Genomic DNA, 19,491 nt, shown 5'->3' on the forward strand with positions numbered 1-19,491 from the left:
GTGACATCCTGGTCCACTCTTCCATCACCCCCTACGCCTCAACCCACTCCCACGGCACCTTCCCATGCAACCATAGAAGATGCAACACCTGCCCCTTTACTTCCCGTCTCCTCATTGTCCAAGGGCCCAAACACTCCTTTCAAGTGAAGCAGCATTTCATTTGCACTTCCCTCAACTTAGTCTACTACATTTGTAGCTCCCAATGCGGTTTCCTCTACATTGGAGAGACCAAACGCAGACTGGGTGACCGCTTTGCAGAATACCTTCGGTCTGTCCGCAAGCATTACCCATACCTCCCTGTCACTTGCCATTTTAACACTCCACCCTGCTCTCATACCCACATGTCTGTCCTTGGCCTGCTGCAATGTTCCAGTGAAGCGCAACGCAAACTGGAGGAACAGCACCTCATCTTCCGACTGGGTACTTTACAGCCTTCCGGACTGAAATTGAGTTCAACAAATTTAGATCATGAACTCTCTCCTCCATCCCCACCCCCTTTCTGATTTTTCCCCTTCCTTTTTGTTTTTCTTCCAATAATTTATATAGATTTTTCTTTTCCCACCTATTTCCATTATTTTTAAATGTATTTCCATCCATTGTTTTATCTCTACCTTTTTAGCCTTTTTCGATTCCTTCACCTCACCTCACCCCACCCCTATCTGTATCTTGCTCGTCCTGCTTTCTACCCTTAAATTAGCACATTCCTTTAGATAATATCACCTTCTTTAAAAGCTCCTTCTTCACCTTTAAACAGGGAACGATAATTCAGAGAAAACTGATCCACTGTGAACCTCAAACAAGATACTGCAGATACTGGAAATCCGAGCTCATAACAGAAAATGCTGGAAACTCTCAGCAGGTCAAACAGCTTCTGTGGAGAGGGAAACAGAGTGAATGTTTCAGGTCGGTGACCTTTTACCCAAACTGGAAGGATTTAAAGATGGGGCCAGTGTATTGGGAGACGGGACAAGTATACAATACATGTTAATAAAAACAAAAAACTGCGGATGCTGGAAATCCAAAATAAAAACAGAATTACCTGGAAAAACTCAGCAGGTCTGGCAGCATCGGCGGAGAAAAGAGTTGACGTTTCGAGTCCTCGTGACTCCTCAACAGAAGAACATGACCCTGTTGAAGGGTCATGAGGAGTCGAAACGTCAATTCTTTTCTTCTCTGCCGATGCTGCCAGACCTGCTGAGTTTTTCCAGGTAATTCTGTTTTTGTATACAATACATGTTGTTGAACTTCAAAATCACACTATTCCTGATGTTGATGAGCTGCCTCACTTTCTTTCCCGTTAATTCCATTTGCTGATCTATCAATAATGGACTTGCTGCCATCTCGAACAAAACTGTTTTCACCACTAAGGCTCCGCTGGTATTTAATAGTCTTCATGACATCATCGCACTGGGACTGCATGACATCATCGCACTGGGACTGGATGACATCATAAGAGTCCATTGTTTCTTAATGATCCACATCAATAACAAGAGGAAATATTAATAAACCTGAGCACATTATCTAGGCTGACACTCCAGGGTGACACTGAGGGACTGCTGCACTGTCAGAGACAGCATCCTTCAGATGGAACTTGTGGAGGCTCTGCTCACAACCTTCCAATCCTCCTTATATCGTAGTGATGTCAAAGGACTGACAGATTGTAAATGTTACACCCCTGTTCAAAAACACAGTAATTACTGGACAATCAGCTTCACATCAGTGGTGGAGAAAGGCTGGAGTCAATAATCCAGGAGAAAATCAATTGGCAATTGGAAAAGTATGGATTACTATTTCCAGCATTTTCTGTTTTAAAACCGATACCTCCCCTGGAGCCCAAGTGAAGAGAGGCTCTCTGGGAGGTGTTGGGAGCTGGGACTTGTCCATGAGAGAAATGAAAGGTCTGAGAAATGAAATAATCTCCAGTTAGAAAGAAGAAAATATCCAAAAATGGCGCAGTCAGTAACAGGACATCAATCAGTCTCCTCTTATCCTGAAAAAATCAAGGACTCGACATTATGTGTTTTTGAAACAAAACTGATTTATTTAACAGACATCAAGATATAAAACTTCAGCCCAGTTAGAGATAAACCCCAACTCTCAGAATGAACATGGTTCTGTTCCTGATGTGATTAATAGTAACAGCAGAGTCGATCACATTAATGGGAACACAGGGTGAATAGAAATTATTTCTGCTGGTTAGGCAGTCTAAGAATAGGTGGTATAGTCTAAAAGTTAGAAATAGACCCTTCAGGAATGTAATTATATAGGATACATGACACAGAAACAGGCCATTCAACCAGCCACTCCATGCTGATGTTAAGCTCCAAGAGAGCCTCCTCCCATCTTTCCTCATCTAAATCTATCATTGTATCTTCCTATTCCCTTCCCCCTGTTGTGCTTGTCTAGTTTCCCCTTGAATAATATTAGATGTGATTCCACAATTGGACAACACTTTGTTGGGAAATAGAGGCAATTTAAGTTAGTTACATGAGCATTTGTGGGTGTTCAGAATGAGATTTAGCTTTAAAATTTAGGTTTGATTTGTATTTCTGTATTTGTTTTAAAAAAAGTCAAACTGAGTTTTCGTTTCACTTTGAAAAGTGCTTGTATTTCTAATGAGAGTTTTACGATTGTCAGCTAAGGTAAGCAAACAAGAGTAGAAAAAACAACAGCGCTGTTGCCTAGCAACATGGTCCAGAGAGGCATGTCCCTCCCACAAACACACACAAAAAACTAAAGGAACAGCAGCTTCATGCAGTTTGAAGCCAGGGCTTCAGAGAGACTGGACACTGGGAGAGGAAGCTGCAAGTTTCCCAAAAGAACCAAAAGTCTCAAGACCAAAGGAGTGAGACAGAAACAGGGGAAAGTCTCAAGCAGACCTTCTAGTCAAAGGAAGGACAGGAACCTGGAAAAGGTCCTGTTAATGAGATTAAGGGTGAGGGGCAGAGAGAAAGCTTCCAAGCTTCAGATTTAAAGAGACAAAAACTGCAGAAAGCAGATTTAAAGTGAGAACAGATTGCAAGGGGCAAGAAGGTCCAAAGAGACAAATGAAGATCTGTAAAGCTTTGCTACAGACATGTAAGCAGTGGCACTGTTGGTGACTGAGTTGATGAGAGGGAGTGCATGGAAGATGGCTTGAATGCATGTGGTGACCCTGGGGAAAGGAACATCAGAAGAATTCAAAACCCTGGAGGTGAATCCTTGCAGAAGGCATCTGAGAGGAAGTGTTGGTTTGGGAGAAGATTCCAAAGCTAGTTCTTGGAGAGTGGATGAGAGATCCATAGCATTCGGTTCAGATGGCACCTGTCACTTGGTTTCAGAGTGTGGTGTGTCTGACCGCAGGGTGCCGACTGGTTTACATGGACTGTGTACTTCTGTGAACATTAGAGTATAAGATAGCTTATCCTTACAAATCTGCATATATCTGTAAAGGTATACTTGTGGGTGAAGGAGTATTATGATATAGTTCATCTTTTCTTGTTTAGTTAATTTTAAAAGTTCATCAGCAGACTGCTGTGACTCTGTTCAGTAGCTGCTCTCCACATGTCTAAATAAACAAATTAAAGTTCGGATCTATCAAGCTGGGTTCCACTTTGCGATCAGGCTTGTCCAGAGGTAACCACAGCTGGGGATCATAACAACTTGTTAAACAATCCTAATTGTGTTAAGAATTACACTAACAACTAATTTAAGATTATCAGTCGGTCTCACACTGTGCCTCACTTACACATGCCAGAAGCTACAGATATTCACACACAGGACCCTGTGCTTTGCAAATAAAAAAACACATCCACACATTGCGTTTTTTCCAACTAAATAAAAGTTATAGTATTCACTTTAACCACTCCCAATGGTAGCAAGTTCCACTTTCTCACCACTATTTGGGTGATGAAGTTTATTCTGAATTCCCTATTGGATTTCTTGGTGACTATCCTATGTTGATAGTCTCTAGTTATGCTCATCTCCACAAGAGAAGACATTCTCTCTGTATCCACTCCATCAAAATCTCTAATCATTTTAAAGACCTCGATTAACCTCAGCCTTATTTTCTCAAGAGAAAAGAGACCAAGTCTGTCAATCCTTTCATGATATGTTTGCCTGCACATTTCTGGTACACCATTATAATCTGCTCTGGGCCCTATCCAGTGAATCGATATCTTTTTCTATAATATGACGACCAGAGCTGCCCTCTTCATTATGGCTGGTAAGATTTAGGTTCGGGAGTCACAGATTACCCAAAAATGGGGTCGAGCTCAGAAGTGATTTTAAAGTAGTTTATTGAGAAGCAACAGTTTAAATATGATGCGTAAGCTAAATAGACAGGAAAGACACATTACCCATGAAAACAATTTACTGGTCCTGTAGGACAAAGAGATGGACAGAGCTCTCTGGATGAAAAAGGAAATAACAATTAAGATGAAGATATGTGTTTATGACAGGTGTCAGGTAGAAAGTACAATTGATAACCAAGAGGAATACAGAAGGTTCGGGGGGGAGATGAGAAAGCATATTAGAGAAACAGAGAGGAATTATGAGAAAATACTGCAGCCAACATCAATTTTGGAATCCCAAAGTCTTCTATAGGCGTATAAATCATAAAAGGGTAGTAAAGGGAGGAGCAGGGCTGATTAGGGACCTAAAAGGGAATTTACACATGGACGAAGGGGCCATTTCTGAGGTATTAAATGAACACATTGCATCCGTTTTTACCAAGGAGGTAGATGCTCCCCAGGCCATGGTGACAGATGAGGAAATTCTGCCACTAGGAGTTAAGGAGGAAGTGTTGAATAGACTGTCGGTACTTAAAGTTGACAAGGCACCGGGACCAGACGAGATGCATCCAAAGTTATTGAAGGAAGTGAGAGTAGAAATTGCAGGGGGCTGGCCATAATTTTTTCAGTCTTCCCGAGACTCAGGAGAGGTGCCAGAGGACTGGAGAATTACAATCATTATGCTCTTGTTTAAAAAAGGTTGTAAGGATAAGCCCAGCAATTACAGACCAGTTAGGTTAACTTCAGCTCTGAAGAAGGGTCATATGGACTCAAAACATCAACTCTGTTTCTTTCTCCACAGATGCTGTCAGACCTGCTGACTTTTTCCAGTATTTTCTCTTTTTGTTTCAGATTTCCAGCATCCACAGTATTTTGTTTTTTTTAATCTTAGTTTAACTTCAGTGGTGGGCAAGATTCTAGAAATAATTATTCAGGATAGAATTAGTAGTCACATAGAAAAATATGGGTTGATAAGGAAGATCCAGCATGGATTTCTAAAGCAGAAATCGTGTTTAACCAACTTGCTGGAGTTTTTTGAAGAGGGAACAGAAAAGGTCAACGAGGGTAATGCTGTTGATGTAATGTACATGGATTTTCAAAAGGCATTTGATACAGTGCCACCCAACAGACTTGTGAGAAAAGTTTTGGTCATGGAATAAAAGGGACATTAGCAACATGGATACAAAATTGGCTGTAAAATAGGAAGTAGAGAGTAATGGTCAATGGATATTTTTTGGGCTGGAGGAAGGTTTGTAGTGGAGTTCCCCAAAGGTCGGTATTGGAGCCCTTGCTTTTCCTAATATATATTAATGATCTAGATCTTGGTGTGCAGGGGACAAAATTTGCGGATGACACAAAGCTTGGAAGTGTAAACGGCAAGGAGGACAATTAAGAACTTCAAAAGGGAATAGACAAGTTGGTGGAGTGGGCAGATAGGTGCTAGATGAAGTTCAATGCAGAGAAGTATGAGGTGATGCAATTTGGTAGGAAGAAAATGGGCAGATAATATAAAATAAGGGGCAAAATTTTGAAGCAGGTGCAGGAGCAGAAAGACCTGGGTGTATATGTGCATAGATGATTGAAGGTGCCGAGAGTTGTTAATAAAGCATATAGTATCCTGGGCTTTATTAATAGGGGCATAGAGTACAAGAGCAGGGGGTTATGTTAAATTTATATAAGTCACTCGTTAGACCTCAGCTGGAATATTGTGTACAGTTCTGGGCACCACATTATAGAAAGGATGTGGACACATTGGAGAGAGTGCAGAAGAGGTTAACATGAATGGTTCCAGGGATGAGAAACTTCAGCTATGAGGATAGATTGGAGTGGTTAGGACTGTTCTCCTTGGAGAGAAGAAGGTGAAGAGGAGATTTGATAGAAATGTTCAAAATCATGAGGGGGCTGGACAGAGTCGATCGGGAGAAGCTGTTCCCGCTTGTAAAAGAATTAAGAACGAGAGGACAGATGTAAAGTGATTTGCAAAAGAAACAGATGTGATGTGAGAAAAAACTTTTTCACAAAATGAGTGGTTCGCATCTGGAATGCACTCCCTGGTAGCGTGGTGGAGGCAGGTTCAATTGAGGCATTCAAGAGGGCATTGGATGATTATCTGAATAGAAACAATGTGCCGGGGTACGAAGAAAAGGTAGGGCAATGGCACTAGATCATAATGTTCATTTGGAGAGCCGGTACAGACATGGTGGGCCGAATGGCCTCCTTCTGTGCTGTTAAAATTCTGTGATGACACAGTGTGAGTGCTGGTCTCTATAGCTGGTGGCTGCAGTTTCCTCTGAACGGTTAACTGTTGTGAGCTAGAGTGTGGGTGTTGGGCAGAAGCCAGTGTGGATCACTTCAGAGTGATCACTCCAGAGTGAGACTGGGAGGCAGTGCAAGAAGAGGGGTGGCCTTGGTAAGATAAAAAAAGAGCGGGAGCTGAGAGTCAGAGCGGAGATTTAAAAAGAGCGGGAGCTGAGAGTCAGAGCGGAGATTCAAAAAGAGCGGGAGCTGAGAGTCAGAGCAGAGATTTAAAAAGAGCAGGAGCTGAGAGAGTGGAGATTTAAAAAGAGCAGGAGCTGAGAGAGCGGAGATTTAGAAAGAGCGGGAGCTGAGAGAGCAAAGATTTAGAAAGAGCGGGAGCTGAGAGAGCAAAGATTTAGAAAGAGCGGGAGCTGAGAGAGCGAAGATTTAAAAAGAGCAGGAGTTGAAAGTCAGAGCGGAGATTTAAAAAGAGCGGGAGCTGAAAGTCAGAGCGGAGATTTAAAAAAAGTGAGAGCTGAGAGTCAGAGGGAGATTTTAAAAAAGTGGGAGCTGAGAGTCAAAGCGGAGATTTAAAAAGAGAGGGAGCTGAGAGTCAAAGCGAAGATTTAAAAAAGCGGGAGCTGAGAGTCAGAGCGGAAATTTAAAAGAAGTGGGAGCTGAGAGTCAAAGTGGAGATTTAAAAAGAGAGGAAGCTGAGAGTCAGAGCGAGATTTAAAAGAGCAGGACTGAGAGTCAGATTGGAGATTTAAAAGGAGCGGGAGCTGAGAGAGCGGAGATTTAGAAAGAGCAGGAGCTGAGAGAGCGGAGATTTAAAAAAAGCGGGAGCTGAGAGAGCGGAGATTTAAAAAGAGAGGGAGCTGAAAGTCAGAGCGGAGATTTAAAAAGAGCGGGAGCTGAGAGTCGGAGGGAGATTTTAAAAAAGTGGGAGCTGAGAGTCAGAGCAGAGATTTAAAAACAGTAGGAGCTGAGAGTCAGAGCAGAGATTTAAAAGAGCGGGACTGAGAGTCAGAGCGGAGATTTAAAAAGAGCGGGAGCTGAGAGAGCGGAGATTTTTAAAAAGTGTTAGCTGAGAGTCAAAGCGGAGATTTGAAAAGAGCGGGAGCTGAGAGTCAGAGCGGAGATTTAAAAAGAGCGGGAGCTGAGAGTCAGAGAGGAGATTTAAAAAGAGCTGGAGCTGAGAGTCAGAGCGGAGATTTAAAAGAGTGGGAGCTGAGAGTCAGAACAGAGATTTAAAAGCGCGGGAACTGAGAGTCAGAGCGGAGATTTAAAAAGAGCGGGAGCTGAAAGTCACAGTGCAGATTTAAAAAGAGAGGGAGCTGAGAGTCAGAGCGGAGATTTAAAACAGCAGGAGTTGCGAGTCAGAGCAGGGATTTAAAAAGAGCAAGAGCTGAGAATCAGAGCAGGGATTTATAAAGAGCGGGAGCTGAGAGTTAGAGCAGCGATTTAAAAAGAGCAGGATCTGAGAGTCAAAGCAGCGATTTAAAAAGAGCGGGAGCTGAAAGAGTAGAGATTTAAAAAGTGCGGGACTGAGAGTCAGAGCGAAGATTTAAAAAGAGCAGGAACTGAGACAGCGGAGATTTAAAAAGAGCAGGAACTGAGAGTCAGAGCAAAGATTTAAAAGAGCGGGAGCTGAGAGTCAGAGCAGAGATTTAAAAAGAGCGGGAGGTGAGAGAGTGGAGATTTATAAAAAGCGCGAGCTGAGAGAGCGGAGATTTAAAAAGAGCGGAAGCTGAAAGTCACAGTGCAGATTTAAAAAGAGAGGGAGCTGAGAGTCAGAGCAGAGATTTAAAAGCACGGGAGCTGAGAGTCAGAGCAGAGATTTAAAACAGCAGGAGTTGAGAGTCAGAGCAGGGATTTAAAAAGAGCAAGAGCTGAGAATCAGAGCAGGGATTTATAAAGAGCGGGAGCTGAGAGTTAGAGCAGTGATTTAAAAAGAGCAGGATCTGAGAGTCAAAGCAGCGATTTAAAAAGAGTGGGACTGAGAGTCAGAGCGAAGATTTAAAAAGAGCAGGAACTGAGAGAGCGGAGATTTAAAAAGAGCAGGAACTGAGAGAGCGGAGATTTAAAAAGAGCAGGAACTGAGAGAGCGGAGATTTAAAAAGAGCAGGAACTGAGAGAGCGGAGATTTAAAAAGAGCAGGCGCTGAGAGAGCGGAGATTTAAAAAGAGTGGGACTGAGAGTCAGAGCGAAGATTTAAAAAGAGCGGGAGCTGAGAGTCAGAGAGAAGATTTAAAAAGAGCGGGAGCTGAGAGTCAGAGCGAAGATTTAAAAAGAGCAGGTGCTGAGAGAGCGGAAATTTAAAAAGAATGGGTCTGAGAGTCAGAGCAAAGATTTAAAAAGAGTGGGAGCTGAGAGTCAGAATGGAGATTTAGAAAGAGTGGGAGCTGAGCTCAGGGCTGAAAGGTGTGTGAGGACAGAGCGAGAGTTTCGGGGAGACTCAGGGCTGAAAGGTGTGTGAGGACAGAGCGAGAGTTCCGGGGAGACTCAGGGCTGAAAGCGGCGCAAGGACATCATGATTCAAAAAGTGACGCGATGCAGGGGACACAGCTGATTGTTAAGCAGGGTCAGGTGAGTTATTCTACTTTTTCTACTAATTAAACTGCTGCAGTCCATTAGCTTAAACAAAATAAGGCGAGGACTTTGGACTGGAGTGGGAGTGTTTGCAGTAGAATAAGGCCCCTGGCGTAGTTAGTGTTCTTCAAAGGGAGTAATTAACGAGCTTAATCTAAAGGGAAATCATGGCAGCAGAGCTCGCACCTGTGATCTGCTCCTCCTGTACGATGTGGAAGGTAATGGACACTTCCAGTGTCCCTGGCAGTCATGTGTGCAGGAGGTGTGTTCAGCTGCAGCTACTGGCTAAACACATTTCAGAGCTGGAGCTGCGATGCTGAGATTATTGTGGTCAGCACGTTCAAGTGAGGTGGTCACACCACTGGTAAAGACTGAACAGGCAGGAAGGGCACCAGGCAGAGTAGAGGAATGCAGGTAGTACAGGAGTCCCCTGTGGCTGCCCTCCTTTCTAACAGATATAACATTTTAGATACTGTTGGGGGAGACAACTTTTCAGGGGAAAGCAGCAGCAGCCAAGTGCATGGCAGCACGAGTGGCGCTGCTGCACAAGAGGGGAGGAAGAAGAGTGGCAGGGCTATAGAGATAAGGGATTCAATAGTAAGGAGAACAGACAGGCATTTCAGCGGCTGGAAAAGAGACTCCAGGATGGTCTGTTGTCTCCCTGGTGCTAGGGTCAAGGATGTCTCAGAGAGGCTGCAACGCATTCTGAAGGGGGAGGGTGAACAGTCAATGGAAGTGGCACATAATTGGTACCAACAACACAGGTAAAAAAAAAAAGGGATGAGCTCCTACAAGCTGAATATAGGGAATTAGGACGTAAATTAAAAAGTCAGACCTCAAACGTGCTAGTGAGAGTAGAAATAACAGGATCTATCAGATGAATACATGGCTGAAGAAATGGTTTGGGGGGGAGTGATTCAGATTCCTGGGACATTGGGACAGGTTCTGGGGAAGGTGGGGCCAGTACAACAGGACGGGTGGCATCTGGGCAGGACCGAGACCAATGTCCTCAGGGGGGTGTTTGCTAGTGCGGTCAAGGAGGGTTTAAACTAGAACGGCAGGGGGATGGGAACCTGAGCAGGGAGACAGAGGAGGGGGAAACAAGGATAGAAACAAAAGACAGAAAAGTAAGGAGCAAAAGTGGAAGGCAAAAAAAAAACAAGGGCAAAAAACAAATGGGCTCAGAGTACAAAATAAAGCTAAGATGACTAACAAGGTTAAAAAGACAAGTCCAAAGGCATTGTATCTTAATGCACGGAGCATTCGCAATGAGGTAGATGAATTAACAGTGCAAGTGGGTATAAACGGTTATAATATAGTTGCAATTATGGAGACATGACTGCAAGGTGACCAAGGATGGGAACTGAACATCCAGGGTATTCAACATTTAGGGAGGACAGAAAAATCGCAAAGGAGGTGGGGTAGCATTGTTAGTAAAGGAGGAAATCAATGCAATAGTGAGGAAGGATATTGGCTCGGAAAATCATGATGTGGATTCTGTTTGGGTGGAGGCAGGAAACACTAAGGGGCAGACAACGTTAGTGAGGGTTGTCTATAGGCCCCCAAACAGTAATGGAGATGTAAGGGAAGGCATTAAGCAGGAAATTAGAGACGCATGTAATAAGGGTACAACTGTACTCATGGGTGACTTTAATCTACATATAGATTTGACAAACCAAACAAGTTTCAATACTGTGGGGGAAGATTTCCTGGAGTGTGGGCATGATGGTTTTTAGACCAATACATTGAGGAACCAACGAGCGAGCAGGCTATCTAGATTAGGTATTGTGCAATGAGAATGGATTAATTAGCAATCTTGTTGTTCGTGGTCCCTTGGGGAAGACCGACCATAAAATAATAGAATTGTTCATTAGGATCGAGCATGAAGAAGTTGAATCTGAAACTAGGGTCCTGAATCTAAACAAAGGGAACTTCCAGGTATGAGGTGTGAGTTGGCAATGATGGATTGGGGAACCTTACTGAAAGGGTTGGCAGTGGATAAGCAATGGCTAATATTTAAGGAACGTATGCATGAATTAGAACATTCCTGTCTGGAGCAAAAATAAAAAAGGAAAGGTGGCTCAACCATGGCTTACAAAAGAAATTATGGATCGTATTAGACCCAAAGACGAGACGTATAAGATTTCCGGAATAAGCAGCAAGTCTGAGGATTGGGAGCAGTTCAGAATTCAGCAAAAGTGGACAAAAAGATTGGTTGAGAAGGGGAAAATGGAGTATGATAGTAAACTTGCAAGTAACATAAAAACTGGCTGCAAAAGCATCTATAAAAATGTGAAGAGAAAAAGATTAGTGAAGACAAATGTAGGTCCCTTATAGTCAGAAACAGGGGAAAGTATAATGGGGAACAAAGAAATGGCAGAAGAATTGAACACATATTTTTGTTCTGTCTTCACCAAAGAAAGCACAAATAATTTCCCAGAAATATTAGGGAACTAAGAGTTTAGTGAGAGGGAGGAATTGAAGAAAATCAGTATTAGTTAAAAAACAAGGTGGGGTTAAAGGCTGAAAATTCCCCAGGGCCTGATAATCTACATCCAAGAGCACTAAAGGAAGTGACCCTGGAAATATTGGTTGCATTGGTGGTCATATTCCAAAATTCTTTTGACTCTGGAGCAGTTCCTACAGATTGGAGGGTGGCAAATGTAACCCCACTATTTGAAAAAGAGGGAGAGAAAAAACAGAGAATTATAGACAGTTAGCCTAACATTAGTAGTGGGGAAAATGCTAGAGTCTATTATAAAAGCTGTGGTAACAGAACACTTGGAAAGCATTAACGGGATTAGACAAAGTAAGCATGGGTTTATGCAAGGGAAATCATGCTTAACTAATCTACAGGAGTTTTTTGAGGATGTAACTAGTAGAATAGATAAGGGACAACCAGTGGATGTGTTATATTTGGATTTCAAAAAGGCTTTTGATGAGATCCCACATAAGAGGCTGTTGGGCAAAATTAAAGTACATGGGATTGGGGATAATATACTGGCATGGAATGAGAATTGGTTGACAGACTAGAAACAGAGCGTGGGAATAAATGGGTCTTTTTCCAGGTGGCAGGCAGTGATGTACCGCAGGGATCAGTGCTTGGGCCCCAGCTATTCATGATATATATAAATGACTTGGATGAGGGAATCAAATGCAATATTTCCAAGTTTGCTGACGACACAAAACTGGGCGGAGCTATGAAGAAGATGCAAGGAGGCTTCAGGGCGATTTAGACAAGTTGTGTGTGTGGGAAAACACATGACAGGTGCAGTGTAATGTGGATAAAGGTGAAGTTATACGATTTGGTGTGAAAAAAACAGAAAGGCAGAGTATTATTTAAATGGTGATATATTAAATGTGGATGTACAAAAGGGATCTGGGTGTCCTTGCACACCAGTCAATGAAAGTAAATAGGCAGGGGCAGCAAGTAATTAGGAAAGCAAAGGGTATGTTAGCCTTCATTGCAAGAGAATTGTCTTGTTTCAGGGTCTGTATGAGAGACATGTCCTTGGCAGAGATAACAGGCCTGTCCTGTGTTTGTCAGCCAGCAAGCTGCTATGGAAGCTTTCTTCATAAGAGAGAGAGAGCTATTTCTGTAATATTCCATAAATTTCTGAAGATCTTATAAGGTTATTAGACAGTGATTACTTACAGTTCATTACTTTCATTGAACTTGTCTCCATTCCCGTGCCGAGAGGATTTCTGTACCAGGCAGAGGGGTAACATTTGGGAACTCTCGGTTCTCCACCAATTCCCATTCCCCTTCTTTCTGGTGGATAATGGAAGTGTCACTGTGAGTAATGTGCAAGTCAGTAAGAATTGTCAGCAAGGATTAATCAGCACTTTCTAATTGGAGATGTTAATCAGTGGAACCTCTCAGACACTGAATTGTAGAGTTTATACCAAAGATCAATTTAGGATTGAAGTAAAAGTTCAGAATCTTGTTGTAAACTAATTTCTGATGAGAGTTCCTGAATTATGGGGAAAGATCAGAGACAGCAGTTCTTAAAGGGACACTGCAGTCCCGAGAACACAATTAGCTACAAATCCAGAATATTAAACTCCAGCCCAGTTACAGGGCTTATTAACATCAGCAGAAACAAGGCCCAACTGTCAGAAAGAACATGGTTCAGTCCTGGATGTGATTAACAGCAACAATCACAGCAGAATCCAACCCCTGCAGTCACTTGTGAACTCGCTTGTGTTTCAGCAGGTGGGATGACTGAGTGAATCCCTTCCCACACTCAGAGCAGGTGAACGGCTTCTCTCCAGTGTGAACTCGCTGGTGAGTCACCAGGTTGGAAAACTGAATGAATCCCTTCCCACACTCGGAGCAGGTGAATGGTCTCTCTCCAGTGCGAACTTGCTGGTGAGTCACCAGGTTGGAAAACTGAGTGAATCCCTTCCCACAATTGGAGCAGATGAATGGTTTCTCTCCCGTGTGAAGTCGCTGGTGTCTCAACAGGTTGCAAAAAGACCCAAATCTCTTTCCACAGAAGTTACAACTGAATGACCTCTGCTCAGTGTGAGTTTGCTGGTGCTGCTGCAGGTCAGAGGACCCAGTGAATCCCTTCCCACATACCGTGCAGGTGAACTGCCTCTCTCCAGAGTGAACCTGCTGGTGTGTCCGCAGTGTGGACAACTGAGTGAATTTCTTCCCACACTCAGGGCAACTGAATGGCCTCTCCCCAGTGTGCATTGAGGTTGGATGAAGACCTGAATCTCTTTCCACAGGAAGTACAGCTGAACGGCCTCTCCTCAGTGTGAACTCGCTGGTGTTTCAGCAGGTCAGAGGACCCAGTGAATCCATTCCCACACTCGGGGCAGGAGAACGGCCTCTCCCCAGTGTGACTGCTTCAGTGGGTTTCCAGATGGGAAGGACAATTGAATCCCTTCCCACAGTCCCCACATTTCCACGGTTTCTCCATGGTGTTCGGTGTCCCTGTGTCTCTCCAGGTTGGGCGATCAATTGAAGACTTGTCCACACAGAGAACACGTGTACAGTTTCTCCCCATTGTGAATGGTGTGATGTTTTTTCAGGCTGTGTAACTGTTTAAAGCTCTTTCCACAATCAGTTCACTGGAACATTCTCAGTCGGGTGTGTGTGCTTTGGTGCTTTTCCAGTCACACTGATGTTTGAAATCTTTTCCCACAGACAGAATAGACAAATATTTCTCCTTCCACAGTCAAAGACGATGATTTTCAGGTCCTGATGAATCGAGTGACTGTGTCAGATCTTGAACTGATGTTTTGTTTGAGTTTCCCGTCTGAAAATCCTCCCCTTCTAATTCTCTGTAAAAGGTGTTTACAAAAGTCATCATCACTGTCAGTGCAGGATAGAAATTCAGAACAAACAATTCATGGAACATTTCTTCCTCTCTCCAAAGCTGCAAATCCCAGTCCCACACACTCTCCCTCCTCCCTGCGCTGAAATCCAAACAGAGTTTTGGACAATTATTTCTGTATCTTTTTAACAAATTCCTACAACTGGTGATAACAACATGTTTGATCATTCTCTTCAGCCATTACTCATGACAAAACATTAATCTGAAACCCCCTGACTGACCATACAGAATAGCAGATGTTAACCTTGTGTCCAAAACTTACTGTGTGGAGATTTAATGAGTGGTCGTGAAGATGGTTTCTCCAAACCTCCCAGAGTTTCCTTCCTTCCTTCTCTCCCTCGCTAACTGAATTAAACCTGGGATCAGTCTCATGGCCCATTCTGGTTCCTGCTGCTCTTCCGGATGACTAATTAACTCCAATTAAACACTCAGAAGACTGAAGACACTTTTAATTAGAAAAGATTCTGAGGGACAGGATTAATCTCCACTTGGAGAGGCAGCGATTAATCAGGGATAGTCAGCATGACTTTATCAGGGGGAGATCATGTCCAATAATTTTGATTGAATTTTTCGAGGTGTCTTGTGTCGATGAGGGTAGTGTAGTTGATGTAGTCTACATGGACTTCAGTTCGGCTTTAGACAAGGTCCCACATGGGAAAAGGTGGTCAAGGTGGTAAGAACCCATGGGATCTAGAGCAATTTGGCAAATTGGATCCAAAATTGGCTCAATGTCAGGAGGCAGTAGGCGATGGTTCAAAGTTGTTTTTGTGATTTGAAGCCTGTGCTATGTGGTATGCTGCAGGGATTGGTGCTGGGATCCTTGCTGTTTCTAGTGTACATTAATGGTTTAGACGTGAATATAGGAGTTCGCAAATTGGTCATGTCATAAATAGCGAGGAGGAAAGCCTTAGATTACAGGAGGATATAGATGGGCTGATAAGATGGACTGATAAGATGGGCAGAGAGATGGCAAATGGAATTTAATCCTGAGAAGTGTGAGGTGATGCATTTGGGAACAGCAAGGGAATACACAATGAATGTTAGGACCCTAGGAAGTACAGAGGATCAGCGGGACCTCGATGTCCATAGATCCCTGATTAGCAGCACAGGTAGATAAGGTGGTTAAGAAGGCAGATGGGATACTTGCCTTTATTAGCCAAGGCATAGAATATAAGAGCAGGGAGGTTATGTTGGAGCTGTATAAAATGCTAGTTAGGCCACAGCTGGAGCACTGTGTTCTGGTTGCCATACTATAGGAAGGATGTGATTGCACTGGAGAGGGTGCAGAGGAGATTCACCAGGATGTTGCTTGGGCTGGAGTGTTTCAGCTCTGAAGAGAGACTGGACAGGCCAGGGTTATTATTCTTAGGGTAGAGAAGGCTGAGGGGGGACCTGATTGAGGTATATAAAGTTATGAGGGGCATAGATCGGGTAGATAGGAAGAAACTTTTCCCCTTAGCGGAGGTGTCAATAATCAGGGGGCATAGATTTAAGGTAAGGGGTAGGAGGTTTAGAAGCGGTTTGAGGAGGGATTATTTCAGCCAGAGGGCGGTTGGAATCTGGAACAAGCTGCCTGAGGAGGTGGTAGAAGCAGGAAGCCTCACAACAGTTAAGAAGTATTTAGATGAGCACTTGAAACGCCACAGCTTACAGGGTTACAGGCTAAGTGCTGGAAAATGGGATTAGAATAGATGGGTACTAGATGGCAGGCACAGACATGATGGGCCAAAGGGCCTGTTTCCGTGCTGTATAACTCTAGGACCATCTATGACTTTTCCGGTCCATGCTCCAATCTCCATTTCCCTACATATCGACTCCATCCCTCTCCCTGGGAACAGTCTTGGATTAAGCCAGTCTCATCACAACTTCGGTGTTACATTTCATCTCAAGGTAAGCTTCTGACCTCAAATCTGTGCCACCACTAATATCACCTGTTCCCACCTCCGTAACATCACCCGAACTCACCTTGTCTTAGCGCATCTGCTGCTGAAACCCTCATCCCTACTGTTGCCTCCACCAGACTCGATCTACTATTCCAACACACTTTTTTTCATTCATTCATGGGAAGTGGGCTTTGCCGGCTGGGCCAGCATTTATTACCCATCCCCAGTTGCCTTTGACAAGGTGGTGGTGAGCTGCCTTCTTGAACCGCTGCAGTCCATGTGGTGTTTGGATGGCTTCAGGTTTACGGAGGGAAGAATGTGGGAGCTGCACTGCGCTGATCTCCCACATTCTTCCCTGTGTAAACCTGAAGCCACCCAAACGTTTGCCATCTGTATCTTCACTCACAGTGAGTCCCATTCCCCTAACAGCCCTCTGCTTCCTGACCTGCCTTGGCTCCCGGTCAAGAAACAACCTGCTTTTAAAATTCTCATCCTTGTTTTCAAATCCCAAATGAGGGTAGTGGAGTTGATGTAGTTTATGTGGACTACATCCCTCCCTATCTCTGCAACATCCTCCAGCACCACAACCCTCACTCAAATTTTCTATTTTAATCACTCCACCATTAGTGATCATGCCTTCAGTACCTTCATCCCTAAACTCTCAAAACCTCTCCCTCTGTCTGCTGCACCTTCCTCCTTTAAGACACTTGAATATTGCTTAAAAAAAAAGACAATCTGTCACAGCTTTTTATCTTGTCCTCATCAGGACAAATGCAAGAACATCAAATTTCAAAGATTATCAGTCGGGCTCATATCCTGACTCATTTACACTTGCAAGAAGCCACATATACTCACGTACAGTGAACTGTCCTCTACAGGCAGAAGGAACATGACCAGGGCCAGTGGCGCAATGGATAATGCGTCTGCCTATGGATCCGAAGATTGTAGGCGCGACTACTACCTGGCTTGAGGATACTTTAAGGGGATGGGATGGCATCGTGGTATTTTCACTAGACGAATATTCCAGAGACCCAGGGTAATGCTCTGGAAACCCAGGTTCGAATCGCACCATGGCAGATGGTGATGATGACCATGAAACCATTGCCAATTGTTGTAAAAACCCATCTGGTTCACTAATGTCCTTTCAGGAAGGAAATCTGCCATCCTTATCTGTCTGGTCTACATGTGACTCCAGACTCACAGCAATGTGGTTGGCTCTTAAGTGCCCTCTGCCCTCAGCAGCTTGTCTCTTTTTTCAGTAATAATCAAATTCTGTTGAAACAAGCTATTTAACACTGCTTCAAACTCTTTGCCCAAGGTTTTGGTCACCTGCCCTAATATCTCCTTATGTGTCTGGGTGTCACACCTAGTTTTACAATTTTCCTGTGAAGCTCACTGGGTTGATTTATGACACCAAACTCTACCTCTGATTTATTGTCCCTCCTGCGGGTTATTCATCCGGATTTGCAGCCTCTGGAAAGGTGGCGGCCACGCATGCGTCCTGTTGGACTTTGCCTCCTACAAAGATGGCGGCCGTATACGCTCACAGCTGCTGATTGCCCCCAATAGAGATGGCGGCCGTTAGCTGGGGCCTACTTCCGGAAATTAGGCTTCAGCCGTCGTCCAGCTAAACGCAGGAACGATGGCTCCTTATTGAGGGTTTGGGACCGACACCGTGAGTTTATGAAGCCTCCCAACCCACCCGCCGGCCCTCTCCATGTTCATGGTTTTATCTTCGCTCTGAATTCGCTCACGGTCTTTCTAAAACCCGCATTTTAACTCCACTCGTTCCAGCCGTCTGTTCCAGCAGACTGCGCATGCTCTATTCACAATGCAGCTCCGAACCAATAGGAAGAGGAGGGCGGGTCGGGAGGACCGAGCTGGTGCCGCTGGTCCTCCAACCAATCGGAGTGAATGAGGGGGGTGGAGCCGGCTGGGAATGGAGCATGCGCAGTGTCGGTGCAGGAGACGAAGGCAATGTAGCTAAAAGTCCAGCGGGTGAGAAAGGCAGCTGGAGGGTGGACTGGGAGGATTCACAAACACCCGGTGTCGGACTCCAAACCCGGATTAGAAACTCCCGGAGCCCAGTTTACACCGAGTGTTTGGAAACTCTTTTTACAGGGGATTTACACACAGCAAACTCAAACCAAGAGAAATGTTTGTCCATTATCAATTTTTATTTTTAAAATAATATTTTTACAGGATTTTCAATGAGAAGGATTTGCAGACGGGAAATTCAAACGAAACTTCACATTAACATCTGACAGAGTCTCTGGATTCATCAGAGCCTGCTTCTTATCGCACTTTGTGGAAGGAAAAAGGTTTCAGGTATCAATGTGACTGGAAAAGCACCGAGATATTCAAAATGCCAGTTAAATAATAAATCTAATAAAATAATGAAAATAAAAAAAATGCTGGAAATACTCAGCGGGTCAGGTAGCATCTGTGGAGAGAAACAGAGTTAGTGTTTCAGGTCAACATGACCTTTGATCAGAACAGGAATACTGTGTTCAATTCTGGGCAGCACACTTTAGGAAGGATAGACTGTACTGGACTCAGTGGGGGTGCAGCGCAGATTTACCTGAATGATACCTGGACTCCAAAATTTAAATTATGAGGAGACAGTAAACAAATGAATCCGAGTAATTAGAGCACAGAAAGAAGCCATTCAGCTCATTGAGTCCAGCAAGCTCTCTCGAGCAATCCAGTCTGTCCCATTCCCATCCTGTATCCCCAAGGCCCTGCAAGTTTATTTCCCTCGACATCCAATCTCCATTTTAAATCACTGCTCATGTCTGCTTCCACCTGCCTCCTAGGTAGTGAGTTATGGGTTATTATATCTTGCTGTCTAAAAAGTTATTCCTGCATTTGTCCTGTCTCTACTGTCCATAACCTTCAATCAAATCCTTGTACCATCAGCTAATGGTAGGACAGGCTCAAGGGGCTAAATGACCAACTCCTCAAATCATAGAAACTTACAGCACACAAGGAGGCCATTCAACCCTTTGTGCTTGTGCTGTCTCTTCAAAAGAGCAGTTGTGTTTAGTCCCACAAACCCTCTTTCTGTTTGTTACCCTGTAAGTTCCTCAATCTCAAATTCTTGTCAACTCCCTTTTAAAATTCCTGATAGAATCAGGTTCTAGCACCTTTCCAGGTTGG

General features: G+C 43.9%; 1 protein-coding gene across 2 annotated transcripts in view; it reads right to left on the minus strand.

The window, feature by feature from the left end:
- LOC121273867 (zinc finger protein 239-like) overlaps positions 1–13,227 on the minus strand; it is a 29,770-nt gene extending 16,543 nt beyond the window's left edge. For both annotated transcript variants that reach the window (XM_041181016.1, XM_041181015.1), the window contains exon 1: positions 12,757–13,227. In XM_041181016.1, the coding sequence (XP_041036950.1) occupies positions 12,757–12,830 (74 nt within the window). In that variant the 5' untranslated portion in view covers positions 12,831–13,227. The remainder of the gene's footprint in view (positions 1–12,756) is intronic.
- Between the last annotated feature and the right edge of the window lie 6,264 nt (positions 13,228–19,491).

This window comes from Carcharodon carcharias, assembly GCF_017639515.1.
Source record: "Carcharodon carcharias isolate sCarCar2 chromosome 27 unlocalized genomic scaffold, sCarCar2.pri SUPER_27_unloc_2, whole genome shotgun sequence".
Taxonomy (NCBI): domain Eukaryota; kingdom Metazoa; phylum Chordata; class Chondrichthyes; order Lamniformes; family Lamnidae; genus Carcharodon; species Carcharodon carcharias.